The sequence below is a fragment of the Macaca nemestrina genome, chromosome 8 (genome assembly GCF_043159975.1).
Source record: "Macaca nemestrina isolate mMacNem1 chromosome 8, mMacNem.hap1, whole genome shotgun sequence".
Lineage (NCBI taxonomy): Eukaryota > Metazoa > Chordata > Mammalia > Primates > Cercopithecidae > Macaca > Macaca nemestrina.
In genome coordinates, this window is record NC_092132.1 from 123,743,299 (window position 1) to 123,765,880 (window position 22,582).

General features: G+C 44.0%; 1 protein-coding gene across 1 annotated transcript in view; it reads left to right on the plus strand.

The window, feature by feature from the left end:
* The window catches only part of LOC105481963 (glutathione-disulfide reductase), a 56,993-nt gene extending 38,599 nt beyond the window's left edge, over positions 1 to 18,394 (plus strand). The window contains exons 8-13 of the mRNA XM_071068428.1: positions 3,398 to 3,484; positions 7,387 to 7,545; positions 12,376 to 12,487; positions 15,119 to 15,250; positions 16,167 to 16,300; positions 17,523 to 18,394. Coding sequence (XP_070924529.1) covers positions 3,398 to 3,484; positions 7,387 to 7,545; positions 12,376 to 12,487; positions 15,119 to 15,250; positions 16,167 to 16,300; positions 17,523 to 17,672 — 774 coding nt within the window. The 3' untranslated portion in view covers positions 17,673 to 18,394. The remainder of the gene's footprint in view (positions 1 to 3,397; positions 3,485 to 7,386; positions 7,546 to 12,375; positions 12,488 to 15,118; positions 15,251 to 16,166; positions 16,301 to 17,522) is intronic.
* The last annotated feature ends 4,188 nt before the right edge of the window (positions 18,395 to 22,582 follow it).

Genomic DNA, 22,582 nt, shown 5'->3' on the forward strand with positions numbered 1-22,582 from the left:
GCTTACTGCAACCTCTGCCTCCTGGGCTCAAGTGATTCTCATGCCTCGGCCTCCCGAGTAGCTGAGATTACAGGTGTCCACCACCATGCCCGGCTAATTTTTGTATTTTTAGTAGAGACGGAGTTTCACCGTGTTCACCAGGATGGTCTCAATTTCCTGACCTCGTGATCTGCTCGCCTCAGCCTCCCAAAGTGCTGGGATTACAGGTGTGAGCCACTGAGCCCTGCCAGGTTAATTTATTAATTTCTGGAAATCAATTTTATATGATCAAGTAATGTTAGATTGGTTGACACTCATTCCAAACAATTTACTAAATTCTTTGCATTAAAGCAGGGGTGTCCAATCTTTTGGCTTCCCTGAGCCACACTGGAAGAAGTAGAATTGTCTTGGGCTACATATAAAATATACTGACACAAATAATAGCTGATGAGCTAATAATAAAATAAATTGCAAGCTGGGCACAGTGGCTCATGCCTCTACTTTCCAGCACTTTGGGAGGCCGAGGCAGGCGAATCACTTGAGGTCAGTAGTTGGAGACCAGCCTGGCCAACGTGGTGAAACCCTATCTCTACTAAAAATCCAAAAATTATCCAGGCATGGTGGCAGGTAACTATAATGAGTGAGCCGAGATCGCACCACTGCACTCCAACCTGGGCAACAGAGCAAGACTGTGTCTCAAAAAAAAAAAATGCAAAAAAAATCTCATAGCAGTTTAAGAAAGTGTACAGATTTGTGTTGGGCCACATTCAAAGTCATCTTGGTCCGCACTCTGGCCTGCAGGCTGCTGCAGATTGAATGAACTTGCATTAAAGGCAATCTTGTAGATCATACACTTGAACTTCTTTTTTTTTTTTTTTTTTTTTTTTTTAGAGACAGAGTCTTGCTCTGTCACCCAGTCTGCAGTACAGTGGCGTGATCATAGCTCACTGCAGGCTTCTGAGCTCATAGGATGTTCCTGCCTCAGCCTTCCAAGAAGCTGAGGCTACAGGTGTGGGCCACCATGCCCTGACTAATTTTTTTTTTTTTTTTTTGAGACAGGGTCTCACTGTGTTGCCCAGGCTGGAGTGCAGTGGCGCATCATGGCTCATTGCAGCCTCAGCCTTCTGGGCTCAAGCGATCTTCCCACCCCAGCCTCCCAAATAGCTAGGACTACAGGAGCATGCCACCACACCCAGTGAGGTTTTGCCATGTTGCCCAGGCTGGTCTCAGACCCCTGAGCTCAAGTGATCTGCCCACCTTGGCCTCCCAAAGTGCTTGGAATTACAGGCATGTGCCACCTGACTAATTTTTATCTATTTTTAGAGATGAGGTCTTACTATGTTGCCCAGGCTGGTCTCGAACTCCTGGCCTCAAGCTATCCTCCTGCCTCAGGTTCCCAAATAGCAGGGAGGAGTTCAAGACCAACCTGGGCAGCATAGTGAGACCCTATCTCTACTAAAAAAATTTTAAAAATTAGCAAGGCATAGTGGTATACGCCTGTAGTTCCAGCTACTTGGGAGGCTGAGGTAGGAGAATCGTTCGAATCCAGGAGGTCAAGGCTGCAGTGAGCAAAGATGATTGCACTCTAGCCTGGGCAGCTGACTGTTCCTAACAAATTTGTGACTTAGGTAAGCCACATAATGCGTTTGGGACCTAGTTCTGCAGGGACAGAATTTATCAGATCCCTAATTACCAAGATGCTATGATTCTAATTCTTTTTTTTTTCTTTTTGAGATGGCGTCTCGCTCTGTTGCCCAGGCTGGAGTGCAATGATGCGATCTCAGCTCACTGCAAGCTCCGCCTCCTGGGTTCACGCCATTCTCCTGCCTTAGCCTCCTGAGTAGCTGGGACTACAGGCGCCCACCAGCATGCCTGGCTAGTTTGTTGTATTTTTAGTAGAGATGGGGTTTCACCATGTTAGCCAGGATGGTCTTTCAAGTTCAAGACCAGTAAAAATGCTGGACTGATGATGGTGGAGGCTACCATCATAACCATCTTAGGACCTTCAGTAGACTATTTTCTCCACTCTTCCAATTCAAGTCTTACCTCCCTTCATTCCACTTAAGAATATACAGGGATCCCGGGCACAATGGCTCACACCTGTAATCCCAGCACTTGCAAGGCCGAGGCAGGATGCTCACCTTGTGATCCGCCCGTCTCAGCCTCCCAAAGTGCTGGGATTACAGGCGTAAGTCACGGCACCTGGCCTGATTCTAATTCTTATGTGAGCAGATGGAGGGAGACAGGGATTCTGAGAATCCTAGGCAGTATGTACTTTAAGGAACTTTCTCTGTGACTTTGAAACTGGTTGTATAATTAGCTCCACGAGGTTTAGGTCCTGAAAAATTTTTTCACAGGTAAGTATTATTTTGCTAGAATATATCCAGCAAATTAGAAGGATGGGGAAAGGCAGAGGAGTTCCTAGCTGGAATTTATATGTAAATACGTAAATAAACTGCAGCAGTCTGTCAATAGAGGGGGCAATTCCTGCATCTGTCAAATTGGCTACTTTGCAGAGAGCCACATCCTACTTGGGCTTCCTGCCCTCTCCCATCCCGAATGCACCAAGTTCATTCTCCTTTTTCCTGTCCCAGTGTTAACTCCATTTTAGAGCTACTCTGGCCGGGCATGTGGCTCATGCCTATAATCCCAGCACTTTGGGAAGCCGAGGTGTGCGTATCACCTGAGGTCAGGAGTTTGAGGTCAACCTGGTCAACATGGTGAAACCCTATCTCTACCAAAAATATACAAAAATTAGCCAGGCATGATGTCAGGTGCTTGTAATCCCTTCTCCTCGGAAGGATGAAGCAGGAGAATTGCTTGAACCTGGGAGGTGGAGGTTGCAGTGAGCTGAGATGGTACCCCTGCACTCTAGTCTGGGTGGCAGAGCAAGACTCCCTCTCCAAAAAAAAAAAAAAAAAAAAAAGTAAGAAAGAAAAAGAAAAGGAAAAGAACTACTCTGTGAAGAACTCATGACCTCCCACCTGAACTCCATATGTGGATGATCATAGATATATCTTCAAGGCCAACCTGTTGAGATTTATGGCTAGACAAGATTTTGCTAGTGAACCTTCCCTTCCATCATATCAGAGAAAGCAGACCTTGAGATACGAAAAGTGGAAAGAGAATTTCTGTTCCCTGAACTTAAGGAAAAGGGAAGCAAGCTTTGCGAGAAGACAGTGGACAATGACTGTCCATTTAACTGTAAGACAGGAGTTGGTGAAGTCATATGTGTTGCAGATGGTGGTGGTGACGTAGGAAAGTAGGGAATTTATTAATACTCCACTCCCAATATTGACATAAGTAAGGAGGAAATAATTAGGGGAGAGATATGCTGAAGTTTCCCTGCTAAGTTTGTAGTGTGGCTTTGCTCAAGGTTTCTTCCTCTCCCATTACCCATCCCTATGTTGATGTGCAGGTTCTTAGAAGCTTTGATTCAATGATCAGCACCAACTGCACGGAGGAGCTGGAGAACGCTGGCGTGGAGGTGCTGAAGTTCTCCCAGGTACAGTGCCGAGCCCAGTCACGCACATGGTCCCCAGTCAATCACACTTTCTGCCTGTGGCTTCACCCAGTTGTTTAAAACAGGAACACTCTGTCTACCCCGGTCCATATATTCCCCCTCTAGAGTACTCCTGATTATTTCCTTCCTCCTAAGAAGCTGTGTTTTGGCCGGGCGCGGTGGCTCACGCTTGTAATCCCAGCACTTTGGGAGGCTGAGGTGGGCGGATCACTTGAAGTCAGGACTTCAAGACCAGCCTGGCCAACATGGTGAAACCCTGTCTCTACTAAAAATACAAAAATTAGCCGGGCATGGTGTTGTGCACCTGTAATCACAGCTACTCTGGAGGCTGAGGCAGGAGAATTGCTTGAACCCGGAAGGCAGAGGTTGCAGTGAGCCGAGATTGTGCCATTACACTGCAGCCTGGGGGACAACAGTGAGACTCCGTCTCAAAAAACCAAAAAACAACAAAAAACAAAAAAAACCCAGCTGGGTGCGTTGGCTCACACCTGTAATCCCAGCACTTTGGGAGGCCGAGGCGGGTGGATCACCTGAGGTCAGGAGTTCGAGACCAGCCTGACCAACATGGAGAAACCCCATCTCTACTAAAACTACGAAATTAGCCGGGCATGGTGGCGCATGCCTGTAATCCCAGCTACACGGAGGCTGAGGCAGGAGAATCACTTGAACACAGTAGGTGGAGGTTGCGGTGAGCTGAGATTGCCCCATTGCACTCCAGCCTGGGCAACAAGAGCGAGACTCCATCTCAAAATAAAAAAAAAAAAAAAAAAAGCCATATTTTACATGACAGCATTGAAGTCAAGGGTAAAATATTAGAAACCTGGCAATTGAATTTAGATGAACTTTGATTTTTTTTTTTTTTTCTTGTTGAGGCAGTGTCTCACTTTGTCACCCAGGCTGGAGTATAGTGGTGCAATCTCAGCTCACTGCATCCTCAACCTCCAAGGCTCAAGCAATCCTTCCATCTCTGCCCCCACCAAGTAGCTGGGACTACAGGCACATGCCACCATGCCTGGCTAATTTTTTTGTATTTTTTGTAGAGATAGGATTTTGCCATGTTGGCCAGGCTGGGCTTGAACTCGTGAGCTGAAGCGATCTGCCCACCTTGTCCTCCCAAAGTGTTAGGATTACAGGCATGACCCACCACACCCAGCCTCTGATTTTTTAAAATTTGGATTTTAAAACTTTGATTTTTGTGCTCAGATGCCTTATTATACATCCTTAATTTTTTTAGATTTATACTTATTTTTTAGGAAATAATATGGAATCTAATTTTTGTCTTTTTTTTTTTTGGGATAGAATTTTGCTCTGTTGCCCAGGCTGGAGTGCAGTGGTGCCATCTCGGCTCACTGCAACCTCCGACTCCTAGGCTCAAGGGATTCTCCTGCCTCAGCCTCCTGAGTAGCTGGGATTACAGTCATGCACCACCATGCCTGGCTAATTTTTGCATTTTTAGTAGAGATGGGGTTTTGCCATTTTGGCCAGGCTGGTCTGCAACTCCTGACCTCAAGTGATCTGCTCATCTCAGCCTCTCAGGGAGCACAGGCGTGAGCCGCTGTGCCCAGCCTATCTTTTTGGGTTTTTTGTTTTGTTTTGTTTTGTTTTGTTTTTGAGACAGGGTCTCGCTCTGTCACCCAGGCTGGAGTGCAGTGGCACAGTCACAGCTCACTGCAACCTCCACCTCCCAGGTTTAAGTGATTCTCCTGCCTCAGCTGGGAATACAGGCACCTGCCACCATGCCCAGCTAATTTTTGTATTTTGTTTTGGTAAAGATGGGGTTCCACCATGTTAGCAGGCTGGTCTTGAACTCCTGGCCTCAAGCGATCTGCCCACCTCAGCCTCCCAAAGTGCTAGGCTTACAGGCATGAGCCACCGTGCCCGGCCTCTATCTTTCATTTTTAAAATTATTTTTCTTGACACAAGGTCTTGCTGTGTTGCCCAGGCTATAGTGCAGTTCCACGATCATTGCTCACTGCAGTCTCCAACTCCTGGGCTTAAGCGATCCTCCCACCTAGCTTCCTGAGCAGCTGGGACTACAGGTGCATGCCACCATGCCTGGCTAATTAAAAAAAAAAAAAAAATTGTAGAGATGGAGTCTCGCTGTGTTGCCCAGGCTGTTCTCAAACTCCTGAGCTCAAGTGATCCTGTGGCCTCGGCCTCTCAAAGTGTTGGGATTACAGGTGTGAGCCACCATGCCCAGCCTAGAATCTAATTTTAAATCATACCCTTTGAATTTTGTAGATAGAATTACAAAGTGCTTTATTCCTCAAGCAATCACTTGAATTTCAGGCAGAATTTTCCTAGAGAATTAGCCTTTTAAAAATGATCTTCCCTAACCCCACACAGCCTCACCTTTTCAGTATAGACCACATCAAATAAAATTGTGAATGTAAAAATGCTGGGCTGATGGTGGAGGCTACCATCATAACCATCTTAGGACCTTCAGTAGACTATTTATTTTCTTCTCCCAGCCCAAGTCTTACCTCCCTTCATTCCACTTAAGAATATATAGGGATCCCAGCACTTGCAAGGCCAAGGCAGGAGGAGAATCAGTTGAGGCCATGAGTTAGAGACCAGCCTGGGCAACATAACAAGACGCCATCTCTATGAAAAGTTTAAAAATTAGCCAGATGAGGTAGCACGTGCCTGTTGTCCCAGTTACCCAGGAGGCTGAAGTGGGAGGAGAGCCTGTGCCCAGGAAGCTGATCTTGCCACTGCACTCCAGGCTGGGCAACAGAGCAAGACCCTGTCTCTTAAAGAAAAATAAATAAATACATAAATATATGTTTTATTTCTATATCTATTTATTTATATTTTATTTATATATAAATATATTTTTATATTATATTTTATTTATATATAAATATGTATTTATATATTTATATTTTATTTATATATAAATATGTATTTATATATTTATATTTTATTTATATATAAATACATATTTATGTTTATATTTTATTTATATATTTATATTTTATTTATATATTTATATTTTATTTATATACAAATACGTATTTATATATTTATATTTTATTTATATAAATATGTATTTGTATATTTGTTTTAATTAAATATATATTCTTATATGTATATTTTATTTATAAATATATATTTTTATATATACATATGTGCATATTTATTTTATATATATACACATATATATATATCCAGGGAGAGGCACTAATTGTGCAGTTTGGAAAAGTTTCCTAGTGATGCAGTAATGGCCCATTTTCAAAGCACTGTGCTTAGGTTTACCACTTAAAATGTTATTACAGGGCCAGGCACCGTGACTCATGCCTGTAATCCTAGCGCTTTGGGAGGCCGAGGTGGGTGGATCATGAGGTCAGGAGATCGAGATCATCCTGGCTAACACAGTGAAATCCCGTCTCTACTAAAAACATAGAAAATTAGCCGGGCGTGGTGGCGGGCGCCTGTAGTCCCAGCTACTCGGGAGGCTGAGCAGGAGAATGGCACGAAACCGGTAGGCAGAGCTTGCAGTGAGCCAAGACCGCGCCACTGCACTCCAGCCTGGGCAACAGAGCGAGACTCCGTCTCAAAAAAAAAAAAAAATTGTTATTACAGTTTTCCAGAAGTACACTTTAAAATACTTGTTTTTAAAGTGAGGCATTACAATGGTGTCATGAGCTGACATTCCCAACCTCTGACTAGAAGATTTGGATCAACCCAGGGAACAGGCTTGATTTAAGGGAGTTCTAGTGTTGGTGGTCTTTGCGTAAAAGTGTATGTCTATGTTCGTATGTGGGATTCAGTGGGAATTTTCTTTAACGCTAAAAATTCTAGTTTCCTCAGTATTTGCTTTCCTTCTTCCCCTGTCCTCCCCCAGCCTCCACACACGTGTAACACATTTTATTTGCCAATAGGTCAAGGAGGTTAAAAAGACTTCATCAGGCTTGGAAGTCAGCATGGTTACTGCAGTTCCTGGTAGCCTACCCGTCATGACCATGATTCCAGATGTTGACTGCCTGCTCTGGGCCATTGGGCGGGACCCAAATTCCAAGGGTCTGAGTTTAGACAAACTGGTAAGCTGGCTTGGTCTACCCAAAACATTCGTGAATCTACTAGGAGCCCTATGGTTTTATTTTTCCCCCAGACACCCAAAACTTGGGTGGATTCCGTTGGATTCTTTTCTCTTTTTTCCATGTATTCAGCTTGTGATCAAATTTCTTTGCTTCTTCCTTTGAAATTAGAAAAAAAAAAAAAAAGAGTTTTCTTTTATTTCCTTTTCCTTTCTTGTCTGGTTTTGTTATTAGTTTTTGGTTTTTTTTTGTTTTGAGACAAGGTCTTGCTCTGTCACCCAGGCTGGAGTTCAGTGGTGTGATCAAAGCTCACCGCAGTCTCAACCTCCTGGGCTCAAGTGATCCAGCCACCTCAGCCTCTGGAGTAGGTGCGACTACATGTGTGCCATAATGCCCAGCTAATTTTTTTATTTTTTATGTTTTTTAGAGATGAGGTTTCACCATGTTGCCCAGGCTGGTCTCCTCGGCTCAAGCGATTCGCCCATCTCAGCCTCCCAAAGTGCTGGGACTATAGGCATGTGCTGCCACATCTGGCCTTTTTCTTTTCTGTTTTCTTTTCTTTTTTTGAGACAGGGTCTTGCTTTGTCACCCAGGCTAGCGTACAGTGGCATGATCATAGCTCACTGCAGTCCTGAACTCCTGGGATTAACTGATCCTTCTGCCTCAGCATCCCAAGTAGCTGGAGCTACAGGAGTGTGCCACCACACCTGGCTAATTTTTAAGTTTTTTGTAGAGATGGAGTCTCACTATGTTGCCCAGGCTGCTCTTGAACTCCTGGCCTCAAGTGATCCTTCCACCTGGGCCTCCCAAAGTGCTGGAATTATAAACATGAGCCTCCATGCCCAGCCAGCCTGCCACCTCTAACCTAGTTTCCTACTGGCCTCCCTCTTACAGACTTCGTTTTCACTATGTGAATGTCTCTTTCAAGTCCTGTGCTGATCTCTTAGCGTCTACAGTAGGTAATCCAGATTGCTGGGTGGGTAACTGTCTTGTACATTGTACACAGGGATGGTAACAGATACGAAGCTGTCTCTCTTGGCTCTACCCACACTGTCTATATTTGTGGACAGTTGGCATTTTTACTTGTTCTTTTAAATGTTGAAGTAAAATCTAGAATGGGAGCTTGGGGTGTGGTTCCCAGAGTTTGACCCGAATTTGAACCTTAGTTCTTGCGACATAACAGTTGCATGGCTTTGAGCAAGCAGCTTAATTTCTCTGCCTCAAGTGGTTCATATTCACAATGGGAATGAAAAAAGTCCTTGCCTCACTGGGTTATAGAGCAGAGTAAATGAAAAAGCGCATGCAAAGCAATTTATAACTGAGACCCTAGCTTACATTATGAACACAGTGAGTGTTCACCTGCTGTTGATAATGATGATGATTTTTCTGATATGCTATACTACTCTATTAGTAATAATAGAATATTTTATGTTTGAGGTGCATATATTTATTTTGTTTTGTTTTGTTTTTGGGAGGGGGGACAGAGTTTTGCTGTGTTGCCGAAGCTGAAGTACAGTGTTGTGATCTCAGCTGACTGCAACCTCCGCCTCCTGGGTTCTAGCAATTCACCTACCTCAGCCTCCCAAGTAGCTGGGATTACAGGCGTGCACCGCCACTCCCATTGAAGTTTTGTATTTTTTTAGTAGAGACAGGGTTTCACCATGTTGGCCAGGCTGGTCTCGAACTCCTGACCTCAGATGATACGCCCACTGTGGCCTCGCAAGGTGCTGGGATTACAGGCGTGAGCCACTGCACCCGGCCTGAGTGTATGTATTTGATAGAGCTGCTTGAGCAGTGTATACCATTTTGATTTATGTTCTAATACTAAATTTCTGTTGTAATATGGATTCCTTTTTTGTTTCTATAAAAGGTCATTTTTCTGCATGTTAACTTAGAAAATATTCAGGGAGATGTTTTGATTGTAATCTTGTTCAATGACACTTAGTAAAACTAGTTTCCTATTTTCATATTAACAAAACTTGTCGGCCAGGCGTGGTGGCTCATGCCTGTAATCCCAGCTTTTTGGGAGGCTGACGCGGGTGGATCACCTGAGGTCAGGAGTTCGAGACCAGCCTGGGCAACACAGTGAAATGCCATCTCTACTAATAATATAAAAATTAGCCAGGCATGGTGATGCATGCCTGTAATCCCAGCTACTTGGGAGGCTGAGGCAGGAGAATCACTTGAACCCAGGAGGTGGAGGTTGCAGTGAGCTGAGATCACACCATTGTACTCCAGCCCTGGCGACAAAAGCAAAACTCCATCTCAAAAAAAAAAAAGAAAAAGAAAAACCAAAAGAAAACAACAAAAAACTAGTCATTCCGCTTTTCACCTTTCAAGAGACATTTTGCCATTGTACAGATATAAGCACTGGTAGATCCAGTTTTCAACTAAATTTGCTAACTTTGTTTTGTTTTGTTTTGTCACAGGGTCTTGCTTTGTCACCTAGGCTGGAGTACAGTGGTGCCATCGTGGCTCACTGCAGCCTTGCAGCATCAAACTCCTGGGTTCAAGTGATTCTTCTACCTTTGTCCACCACACCTGGCTAATTTTTTAAAAAAATTTTTGTAGACACAAGGTCTCGCTGTATTGCCCAGGCTAATTTTGAACTCCTGGGCTCAAGCGGTCCTCCCACCTCGGCTTCCCAAAGTGCTGGGATCACAAGCATGAACCGTTGCACCCAGCCTATATTTGCTAAATTTTTGAAGAATGGGGCCAAAAAAAAGGTTCAGTCTCATTTGACATTAAGATATATTTATATAATGCAAACTGAGTGATTACTATGTGCTAGGTCTTGTCAACATGTTACTAATCTAATTTAATCTTGCTAGCAACCAGCAAGGTATAAGGAAGCCAGGAGCACAGAGATACTAGATAATTGACCGGGCTGTAAACTCTGTGGTGTAGGGAGAATGTCTGTATTGTCAGTGATGAAGTCAAAGTCTCATTTGTAATAGAAGCTCAAATATTTGTTGATAAACAGGAGGTTATACAAGGTCTCATAGTTGCAGAGCTAGGATTTGAATTTTGGTCTGTCCGTACCAAAGGTTGTACTTTTTTTTTTTTTTTTTTTTAGGCAGAGTCTCGTTCTGTTGCCCAGACTGGAGTGCAGTGGCGCCATCTCAGCTCACTGCAATCTCTGCCTCCTGGGTTCAAGTGATTCTCCTGCCTCAGCTTCCCAAGTAGCTGGGACTTCCCAAGTAGGGAAGTCCCACACCTGGCTAATTTTTTGTATTTTTAGTAGAGACAGGGTTTCACCATGTTGGCCAGGCTGGTCTCGAACTCCTGACCTCAGGTGATCTGCCCGCCTTGGCCTCCCAAAGTGCTAGGATTTACAGGCGTGAACCACTGCACCCGGTTGGTTGTACTCTTAAGCTCTATGGCTACTTACCTCCTACTTCTGCCATCTCTCTACTGCTCACATGTGCTTAGGATTTGCAAAGCCACATGATAAGCATTATACATCTTCTTAAAGCAAAAATTTGACCTCATGTAGGGAAAGATTTTTGGTTAAGGGAGACATCAGTATGTGGTTTTTGTTTTGTTTTGTTTTTGCTTTTATTCTGAGAGTCTGGAAAAAACATCAGTATGTTTTAGAGTAAAATGCAAAAGTTGCTTGGATTTTTAAAGATAAAATGGTAAGCTGCATAGTGATGTGCTTTTGGCCCAGCATGGTGGCTCACACCTGTAATCCCAGTGCTTTGGTAGATCTAGGCGTGAGGCTCACTTGAGGCCAGAAGTTTGAGGTCAGCCTGGGAAACAGCAAGACCTATTCTATAAAAAAATGTTTAAAAGGCCAGGCGTGGTGGCTCACACCTGTAATCGCAGCACTCTGGGAGGTTGAGGCGGGTGGATCACGAGGTCAGGAGATCGAGACCATCCTGGCTAACATGGTGAAACCTTGTCTCTACTAAAAATGCAAAAAAAATTAGCCAGGCATGGTGGCAGGCATCTGTAGTCCCAGCTATTTGGGAGGCTGAGGCAGGAGAATGGCGTGAACCGGGGAGGCGGAGCTTGCAGTAAGCCGAGATCGTGCCACTGCACTCCGGCCCGGGCGACAGAGCGAGACTCCATCTCATAATTAATAAATAAATAAATGTTAAAAAATTATCCGGGTGGTGGCACATGCCTCTAGTCCTAGCTACTCGGGAGGCTAAGGCAGCAGGAGGACTGCTTAAGCCCAGGAGGTCAAGATTGCAATGAGCCATGATCACGCCACTGTACTGCAGCCTGGGTAACAGAGTGAGACCCTGTCTCTAAAAAAACCTAAATAAGCATACAAATATGCTTTTGGTGACTGCTTAAGTCAGTGTGCCTCAGGAGCAGTGCTTCCATGGGACAAGTTGAAAAGCTGGACTCCAGAGGGATTCCAAGTGGCACACCTGATAGTTGAGTGATTCCTCTTCATGTCTACCTGGCCAGTTGAATTGTACATTGCAATGTCAAATCCCATTAAAACGCCTCAGAAGTGGATAAAATACTACCTTGTCCATTAAGGAAGATATGAAACTTGCCAACTTTTTTTTCTAATTTTTAAGTTTTTAATAGAGGCAGGATCTCACTATGTTGCCCAAGCTGATCTCAAACTCCTGGGCTTAAGGGATCCTCCCTCCTCAGCTTCTCAAAGTGCTGGGATTACAGGTGTGGGCCCACTGTACCCAGCTTGAAACTTGCCAGCTTTAAATGCCTTCCATGTTGCAGCTGAGTCTCAGGGTTTCTTGGAGATTCTCGCTGCAGTTCCCATGTGAAATGAGGGAGGGCGATCCAGAGGTTTGATCTACCTTTTTTTGTAGGTGGGCCAAGTGTTTACATGATGTCTCTTTGTAATTATAGGGAATTCAAACCGATGACAAGGGTCATATCATAGTAGATGAATTCCAGAATACCAACGTAAAAGGCATCTATGCAGTGGGGGATGTATGTGGAAAAGCTCTTCTCACTCCAGGTAAGGTCTCTTGCCTTCTTGGTGAGGGAGGGTCTGTGTGTTACCTGATCCATCCAGCTCTTCACTGTCAAATCTGCAGTCTGCTTCAGCAAAGTTAAAAGGATGAGTGTCTTTACGTTGTCAAAATGGTACAATGTGTTGAAATAGATATTGGTTGGATACCTGACATTATCTGAATAAAAGACTTAAAATGCTTAGCAGAGACTGAAATTTTCATGCAGACAATATGATGACCCTTTGCGGAACTCTCTTAAGTTAGGAGCAGACTTGTGCTTGGTGGCAGTGGAAGGAAGTGGCATTTGGAAGAAGTAATTTAGATTGGCTTTTTTTTTTTGGAGACAGAGTCTCACTCTGTTACCCAGGCTGGAGTGCAGTGGCGTGATCATGGGCTCACTGCAGTTTCAACCTTCCTGGGCTCAGGTGATCCTCCCACCTCAGACTCCCAAGTAGCTGGGATCACAGGTGCATTTTTTGTAGAGACAGTATTTTACCATGTTGTCTTGAACCCCTGGGCTTAAGCAGTCCGCCTGCCTCAGCCTCCCAGAATGTTAGGATTACAGGCATGAGCCACCACACACAGCCTAGATTGTCATTCTTGTATGACTGGTCTTGATGCAACCAAGACTGATTTCCTTCTCTCCCGCATCCCATACCTCAACCCGCTTCCTAAGCACCATTTCAAGCTCTGTCCTGTCTCTATCCATTAATGATGCCAGTTGATCTACTATTAATCTGTACCCTTCTGGAACCTCATCAGTGATTCCAGTACGTCCCAGGGCCTTATATCAGGATATGAAACCTATGCCAGTCACACACTCAAACCCTTTTAGTTCCTTTAGAAAGTTCTTGCTCTTGGCTGGGTGTGGTGGCTCCCAGCACTTTGGGAGGTTGAAGGAGGAGGATCGCTTGAGTCTAGTAGTTTGAGACCAGGCTGGGCAACATAGTGAGATGTTTTCTCTATTAAAAAAAATAAAGATTTGGCTGGGCACGGTGGCTCACGCCTGTAATCTCAGCACTTTGTGAGGCCAAGGCAGGCGGATCACAAGGTCAAGAGATCGAGACCATCCTGGCCAACATGGTGAAACTTCATTTCTATTAAAAATACAAAAATTAGCTGGGCGTGGTGGCTCAAGCCTGTAGTCCCAGCTACTCAGGAGGCTGAGGCACGAGAATTGCTTCAACCTGGGAGGCAGAGGTTGCAGTGAGCCGAGATGGCGCACTGCTCTCCAGCCTGGCAACAGAGCAAGACTCCGTCTAAAAACAACAACAACAATAATAATAATAATAGTAATAATAAAGATTCTAGGCACAGTGGCTCATGCTTGTAATCCCAGCACTTTGGGAGTACAGTGGCACAATCTCAGCTCACTGGAACCTCTGCCTCCCGGTTGAAGTGATTCTCCTGTCTCAGCTTCCCAAGTAGCTGGGACTACAGGCACACACCACCACACCTGGCTAATTTTTATATTTCTAATAGCGACGGGGTTTCACCATGTTGGCCAGGCTGGTTTGGAATTCCTGACCTCGGCCCTGCAAAATGCTGGGATTACGGGCATGAGCCACTGCACCCAGCCAAGAATAAACTTTTAAGTGAAAAAAAAAAAAAATTACTGTTGCCGGGTGCAGTGGCTCACACCTGTAATCCCAGCACTTTAAGAGGCCAAGGTGGGCGGATCACCTGAGGTCGGGAGTTCAAGACCAGCCTGCCTAACACGGTGAAACCCCATCTCTACTAAAAATACAAGATTAGCCGGGCGTGGTGGTGCATGCCTGTAATCCCAGCTACTTGGGAGGCTAAGGCAGGAGAATCGCTTGAACCTGGGAGGTGGAGGTTGTGGTGAGCCGAGATCACGCCATTGCACTCCAGCCTGGGCAACAAGAGCAAAACTCCGTCTCAAACAAAACAAAACAAAACAAAACTAATTACTGTCAAGTTAATACAAGGTTATAAAATAGAACTAAAGATGCTCAAAACTAATATAGTTTGCTCCATAAATATTGTATTGAAAAGCTAATATCTTAATTAAGTAGATTAACTGCCAGGTAAGTGAGAACTTGTGAATGTGTCTTTTGGGAGTGGGGCCAGACAGGTTGAGCATCCCTTATCTGAAATGCTTGGGACCAGAAGTGTTTTCAATTTCAGATTTTGGAATATTTGCATATATATAATGAGATATTTTGCAGATGCGACCCAAGTCGAAACACGGAATTCATCTGTTTTACATACACCTTATATGCATAGTCGGAAGGTAATTTTATACGATATTTTAAATAATTGTGTGCATGAGACATAATTTTGCATTTTTGACTGCAACCCTTCACATGAGGTCAGGTGTGGAATTTTCCATTTGTGGCATCACGGTGCTCAAACATTTTGGATTTTGGATTTTGAATTTCTGAATTAGGGATGCTCAACCTGTAATAGAATGTATAGAATTCTCATAAGCCAGTCATTTTGAGTTGTTTGCTGAGGCATGTATGTCTTCACTGTAGTCTAGATAGTGTAATGAACAATGGCATGAAACTGTCAGAACTAGGGCATTAAGCTAGATGGATAAATGGCTAGTGGAACAATTTAGCTATATTAAAATAGACAGTAAGATAAACACTGATTTTAAAATATCTCCATAGTTGCAATAGCTGCTGGCCGAAAACTTGCCCATCGACTTTTTGAACATAAGGAAGATTCCAAATTGGATTATAACAACATCCCAACTGTGGTCTTCAGCCACCCCCCTATTGGGACAGTGGGACTCACAGAAGGTAGGTATTTAAAAACTGAAGGTAATTTGTGGTTTCCTTCCTCTTTCCCCTGCCCCCAACTTTAAATTAGGTCGCTGTCAGCTGATGAAACCTATCTCAGTCCCAGATTACGTTGCTTTTTGGTTCCTCTCTTGTCATAGTTCCAGTTTTTTCACCTACTATTACTTCGAATGTACAGTATCTTTCCTTCACACCACCCTATCTCTTTCGTCTTTTTTTTCTAGCTTTTTTATTTGAACTAATTTTAAATTTAAAGGAAAGCTCTAAAAATAGTCCAAAGGACTCCTCTCTAACCTTAATATTTTTGCTTTTTCATTTTTTCGCTCTACACACACACATCACACACACACAAATATATCTTTCCTAAGAACTGGCCCTTACGTAAACTGAGTATCATTTTCTTTTCTTTGTTTTTTTGTTTTTTTTTGAGACAAGCTCTCCCGCTGTCACGCAGGCTGGAGTGCATTGGCATGACCTCGGCTCACTGCAACCTCTGCCTCTGGGCGCAAGCAATTCTTCTGCCTCAGCCTCCCAAATAGCTGGGACTGCCAGACCTGCACCACCACCATGCCTGGCTAATTTTTTGTAGAGACAGGGTTTCACTGTGTTGCCCAGGCTGTTCTCAATCTCCTAGGCTCAAGCGATCTGCCTGCCTCCATCTCTCAAAGTGCAGGGATTACCAGCACAAACCACTGTGCCCGGCCTTTCTTTTCATCTAGAGGCAAAATTCCTCAGCCTTTCTTTTGTCTTACATGACACTGACATTTATTTTGTAGAATGTCTGTCATTTTGGTGTGGTTTGATATTTCCTCGTGGTTTGATTCAGGTTATGTTATTTCTGGCCATCTCCCTCTTTGATAGTTCAGTGTAATTGTTTAGTTTTCTGATAGATGCTTTTTTTTAATGTGCATTGTAGATGAGGCCATTCATAAATATGGAGAAGAAAATGTGAAGATCTATTCAACCAGCTTTACCCCGATGTATCACGCAGTTACCAAAAGGAAAACAAAATGTGTGATGAAAATGGTCTGTGCTAACAAGGAAGAAAAGGTAAGGAAAAATCCAGCAAACTAAATAGTGCTCTGCAAAATGGACAGGGATGGCAGTATTTTGCAGGGGTGGAAAGGAGGGAGACCAAGCCGGTAAACCTTCTGATTCAACTGGGCAGGCCCACTTTGATCTGTCTTATATGTATTTTGGGGTTCTTCATAATATTTCATCGAGAAGGAGGTTCCACTCCTTTTAAAAAATAAGGATGATGCTGGGCATGGTGGCTCACACCTGTAATCTCAGCACGCTGGGAGGCTGAGGCGGGTGGATCACCTGAGGTCAGGAGTTCGAGACTAGCCTGACCAACGTGGTGAAACTCCATCTCTACTAAAAATAGAAAAATTAGCCTGGCATGGTGGTAGGCACCTGTAATCCCAAGTACTCGGGAGGCTGAGGCAGGAGAATCACTTGAACCTGGGAGGCAAAGGTTGCAGTGAGCCAAGATCATGCCACTGCACTCCAGCCTGGGCAACAAAGTGAGACTCCATCTCAAAGCAAAAAAAAAAAAACAAAAAAAACAAAGAAGAGGAGAGGCCAGGCGCTGTGGTTCATGCCTATAATCCTAACACTTTGGGAGGCCGAGGTAGGCGGATTGCCTGAGCTCAGGAGTTTGAGACTAGCCTGGGCAACATGGTGAACCCCTGTCTCTACTAAAAATACAAAAATTAGCTGGGCATGGTGGTGCCATGAACATTCCTCAGTAGCCTGTGATTTCTGGATTTTGAATCATGAAGGCTCCTTCTTAGTTATTTCTTCATACCAGTTGACAAACATTATGAGTCCATTCTTCTCAAGACTAAGAACTGTGATATGGAGAGGAATAATATGAAGAGCCGGCCATCACCAGAGGCTCTTTATAGGTTCAATTAAGATCAATTAAGATCATAATATCGGTCAGACAACGTGACTCATGCCTGTAATCCCAGCACTTTGGGAGGTGAGGTGGGTGGATCACTTGAGCCCGGGAGTTCAAGACCAGCCTGGCCAACATGGTGAAACCCCATCTCTGGTAAAATTACAAAATGAGCTGGGTGTGGTGGTGCGTGCCTGTAATCCCAGCTACTCGGGAGGCTGAGGCAGGAGAAGCATTTGAACCCAGGAGGTGGAGGTTGCAGTGAGCCGAGATCATGCCATTGCACTCCAACCTGGGCAACAAGAGCGAAACTCTGTCTCAAAAAAAAAAAAAGAAAAAGAAAAGAAGATGTTTCTCTTTTTTTCCCAGGTGGTTGGGATCCATATGCAGGGACTTGGATGTGATGAAATGCTGCAAGGTTTTGCCGTTGCAGTGAAGATGGGAGCAACGAAGGCGGACTTTGACAACACAGTCGCCATTCACCCTACCTCTTCAGAAGAGCTAGTCACACTTCGTTGAGAACCCTGAGACGCGTGTGGCTGGCAGCAGGACCCATAGATCTTCTGAAATGAAACAAATAATCACACTGACTTACTGTTTCAGTTTTATGTATTTCTTTATTTTAATCAGGATCTTCTGATAGTGGAAATTTTTAGTACATAGTAGAACTTATTTATGGAGTTAGAGATTTGTAATGTTATCCAGGATTGATTTTCATTTGATCACATCTCACAATAATTAATATTTTCAAGTTTTTTTTTTTTATTAACAGCTCTGTGCTAGTTTTTTTTTTTTTTTTTCTGTTTTAGCCTCATCCCAAATATAAAACTTTGTGAAGTACAATTAACTTAATGTACTTGAATGAACAGAACTTGCTATTTTTTTTTTTTTTTTTTGAGACAGAGTTTTGTTCTCATTGCCCAGGCTGGAGTGCAGTGGCACTACCTCGGCTCACCACAACCTCTGCCTCCCAGGTTCAAGCAATTCTCTTGCCTCAGCCTCCCAAATAGCTGGGATTACAGGCGTGTACCACCACACCTGACTAATTTTGTATTTTTAGTAGAGATGGGGTTTCTCCATGTTGGTCAGGCTGGTCTCGAACTCTTGGCCTCAGGTGATCTGCCCGCCTCAGCCTCCTGAGGTACTGGGATTACAGGCATGAGCCACTGTGCCGGCCTGCTAATTTTCATAGAAGTTGATGGCAATTCTTCACGTGTAAACAATACCAGTGCACAGAACCTTTATATATTTTTTGAAACCAGTACTGTGCTCTTCATATAACAAAGCTGTTTCAAGGATGTGACCTTTTTCTAAAGGTATGTAATGTGAGAAGCCGGCCTGCCTTATTTTCTTTTTTCTTTTTTTTTTTTAATCATTAAAAATGGTTTGTGGCCAGGCCCAGTGGCTCAGGCCTATAATTCTAGCAATTTGGGAGGCCAAGGCAGGAGGATCACTTGAGCCCACTTGTTTGAGGCCAGCATGCACAGCATAGCAAGACTGCATCTCTACAGAAAGTAAAAAAAATTACCCGAGTGTGGTGGTGTGCACCTGTAGTCCCAGCTACTTGGGAGGCTGAGGTGAGAGGATCACTTGAGCTTGGGTGAGGTGAGGCTACAGTGAGTCCTAATCATGCCACTGCACTCAATCTTGGACAACAGAGCAAGACCCTGTCTCAAAAAAAAAAAAGTATGCATTATTTTTATGAGATGAAGTGCATCAAACTTGGGAAAGATTTGAGGAGGCTGGGACCCTCCTGGGAAAACCCACCTTGAAAACAGATACGAGAGATTTAGAAGTGATTCCTACTTTCAGAAGGAGGTGGATTCAAATACTTCAAAAGTCCCTTCCTCTGCTCAGTGTTTATAGTTCAATGAATAATTTCAGTATTTGTATGTGTTCTTGTCATTTTATTTTTTCTGAAAATCTTCCAAAAATTTGAAAATAAAATTAACAGCTTTTTCTTCTTATAAAATTTGTTACCGTGAGCTTTAACTGGTACACAGGAAATTGGTTTATTTTCTAAGGATATTTCACATTGGAGAATTGGTTGCCTGTGCTTACGGGGGTGAAAAGAGAGTTCTCGTATAAAAATAAAGATCAAAGGTATAAACGTAACATTTAGCAGATTAATGGTTGAGTTGGAAGAAAAGCCTAGAAATCATTTAGGTCTTTAACACTTTATTTCTATTAGGTTTTACCGGCTAGTTCAATTTTTCCATGATTTTCATTAGTCATCCAGTATTACTGAATTCTTTTTTTTTTTTTTTTTTTTTTTTTTTTTTGAGACAGGGTCTCCCTTTGTCGCCCGGCTGGAGTGTAGTGGTGCGATCTCAGGTCACTGCAGCCTCCGTCTCCCAGGTTCTAGCAGTTCTCCTGCATCAGCCTACTGAGTAGCTGGGACTACAGGCGCATGCCACCACACCCAGCTAATTTTTGTATTTTTAGTAGAGATGGGGTTTCACCATGTTGGCCAGGCTGGTCTTCATCTGTTGACCTCGTGATCGGCCCGCCTTGGCCTCCCAAAGTGCTGCGATTACAGGCGTGAGCCACCACGCCGGGCCCACTGAATTCTTTGCTGTGTGTTCTGTTAAGCTTTTACTGATTGTCCTTCTGGTTAGTGATGGCCAGTTACTGCACTGACTTTTTTTTTTTTTTTTTTGAGACCAAGCCTGGCTCTGTTGCCCAGGCTGGAGTGCAGTGGCATCATCTTGGCTCACTGCAGCCTCTGCCTCCCAGGTTTAAGTGATTCTCCTGCCTCAGCCTCCCAAGTAGCTGGGACTACAGGCACACACCACCACACCTGGCTGATTTTTGTACCGTTAGTAGAGATGGGGTTTCACCATGTTGGCCAGGCTGGTCTTAAACTCCTGACCTTAGGTGATCTGCCCACCTCAGCTTCCCAAAGTGCTGGGATTACAGGCATGAACCACCGCGCCCAGCCTATTTATCTTGATTAAATAACACTGGTATCTAGCAGTACCCTAGGCACTGTGGAGATACAAACATGACTTTCCAAAGGGTTTGCCTTTCAATTAATTGCAGTAGTTTACAGTTGTTAGCGTGACCCACCACATCCAGCCTGCACTGACTTCTTAAGTAGGCCCAATGTCAATGAAAGAAAAATATTGTATTAGCAAGGAAATTATATGTATTTGTGGTGGGCTAAGAAAATAGGATCCCCAAACTTGGGCGTGGACAAATGTAGCCATTTCTCCCCTCTTCCCCTAGCCTAAAAGACAGTGGACCAAGGTTCTAGGCTCCATTCTGCTGGTGGATTTCTCACTGTGCACAGACCCCAACCTTGAGATGTGCCTCTGTCAGGGAAATGGGAGGCCCTATTTTAACATCTATTTTAACATCATGTGTTCTTAATCTCACGTTTATCCTTTCTGCTGCCTGTGTGCTGGTTCCATAGTAAACCAAAAAGAAAGTACAGTACCCTTATCTGAGTTCCTGTCTGCTTTCTCATCAGTCCTTGAACTGGTCCAGCCCTTGAGGTGTTGTGGCTTAACAACCTCTATTACTGAAAGCACCAAGAAATGTAAAGATACAGTGGCTCACACCTATAATCCCAGGACTTTGGGAGGCCAAGACGGGTGGATCACCTGAGGTCACAGGTTCGAGACCAGCCTGGCCAACATGATGAAACCCCATCTCTACTAAAAATACAAAAATTAGCCAGGCGTGGTGGCTGGTGCCACCCAGCTACTTAGGAGGCTGAGACAGGATAAACACTTGAACCTCGGAGGTGGAGGTTACAGTGAGCCAAGATGGCACCACTGCACTCCAGCCCAGGCAATAGTGTGAGACTCTGTTTAAAAAAAAAAAAAAAAAAAAATACAAAGCAGCACGTTGTATAATATGGACCACATTGTAGTTGCACAATAGATGTTTACTGAAGGAAAGACATGTTACTTGCTTTCAAGTAATCTTATAATCTAGAATGAGAGACCATTTCTATACAAATAAAGCAAGTAAGTACAGGATGACTATATGATTTATTGACTAAAATGGCACACTTTCAAGAGTGAAAGGAGTGTCACTGACAGTTTACACAATTGGTACAGATTAGTACTGCCCTAAATAAATAGGAGATTACCGCCCTCATTACATATTATTAGAGAGGTAAAAGGATACCGGTTCAGAGGACCAGAAGTGCACTGTTGCTGGGAAAAGCGAGAAAAAGTTCACAAAGGAGGTTAGGTAAGATTTGAAATGTGGGGGCTGTAGAGGAAAAGGCCAGAGCAGGTAGAAAGTACAGTGAAGGAAGGATTGGATAAATTATTGTATTGCTGGATGGGCATGGTGGCTCATGCCTGTAGTACCAGCACTTTGGGAGGCTGAGGCAGGCGGATTACCTGACGTCAGGAGTTCAAGACCAGCCTGACCAACATGGTGAAATCCCATCTCTACTAAAAATACAAAAATTAGCCAGGCATGGTGGTGTGTGCCTGTAATCCCAGCTACTCGGGGCGCTGAGGCATGAGAATCACTGGAATCTGGGAGTTGGAGGTTGCAGTGAGCAGAGATGGCCCATTGCATTCCAGCCTGGGCTACAAGAGTGAAACTCGGTCTTAAAAAAAAATTGCTGTATAACAAACTATCTTATAATAGAGACCATCTTAAATCTCATGATTTGTGGATCAGTAATTGGGGCTAGGCTCAGCGGCTGGTTCTTCTGTTGGTGTTGGCAGGGGTTATTTGGTGATATTCAACTGGCAAATGGGCTGGTCTAGAGTCCAAAAGAGAATTATTCAAATGTCTGACACATAGGCAGAGACGAGGGAAAGCCGTGCCTACATGTTGCCTCTTCAGCATGGCGGTCTCAGAGCAGTGGACTTAAGTGGAACCTTTCGGCTGTCAAAGTGTTCTGAGAATCCTGGGCAGATGCTACAAGCCTTATGACTTAACCTTGGAAGTTCTAGAACATCACTTCTGCTACATGATATTGGTTAAGCAAGTCACTAAGGCCAGCTCAGATTCAGGAGGAAGTGAATTGAACTTCACCTCTAGGTGGAAAGGAATAGTAAAGAATTTGCCCCTGTTGGCTGGGTGCAGTGGCTCACGCCTATAATCCCAGCACTTTGGGAGGCTGAGGCGGGCGAATCACCTGAGGTCAGGAGTTTGAGACCAACCTGAACGACATGGCGAAACCCTGGCTCTACTAAAAATGTACAAAATTAGTCAGGTATGGTGGCAGCCACCTGTAATCCCAGCTACTCAGGAAGTTGAGGCAGGAGAATTGCTTGAATCTGGGAGGTGGAGGTTGTAGTGAGCCAAGATCGTGCCACTGCACTCCATCCTGGGCAACAGGGTGAGACTCCATCAAAAAAAAAAAAAAAAAAAAAGAAGAAGAAGAAGAATTTGCCTGTCTTTAATCTTTAATTGTACCTGGCAATCTCCTACTCATTTTATCAGACTGGACTAAA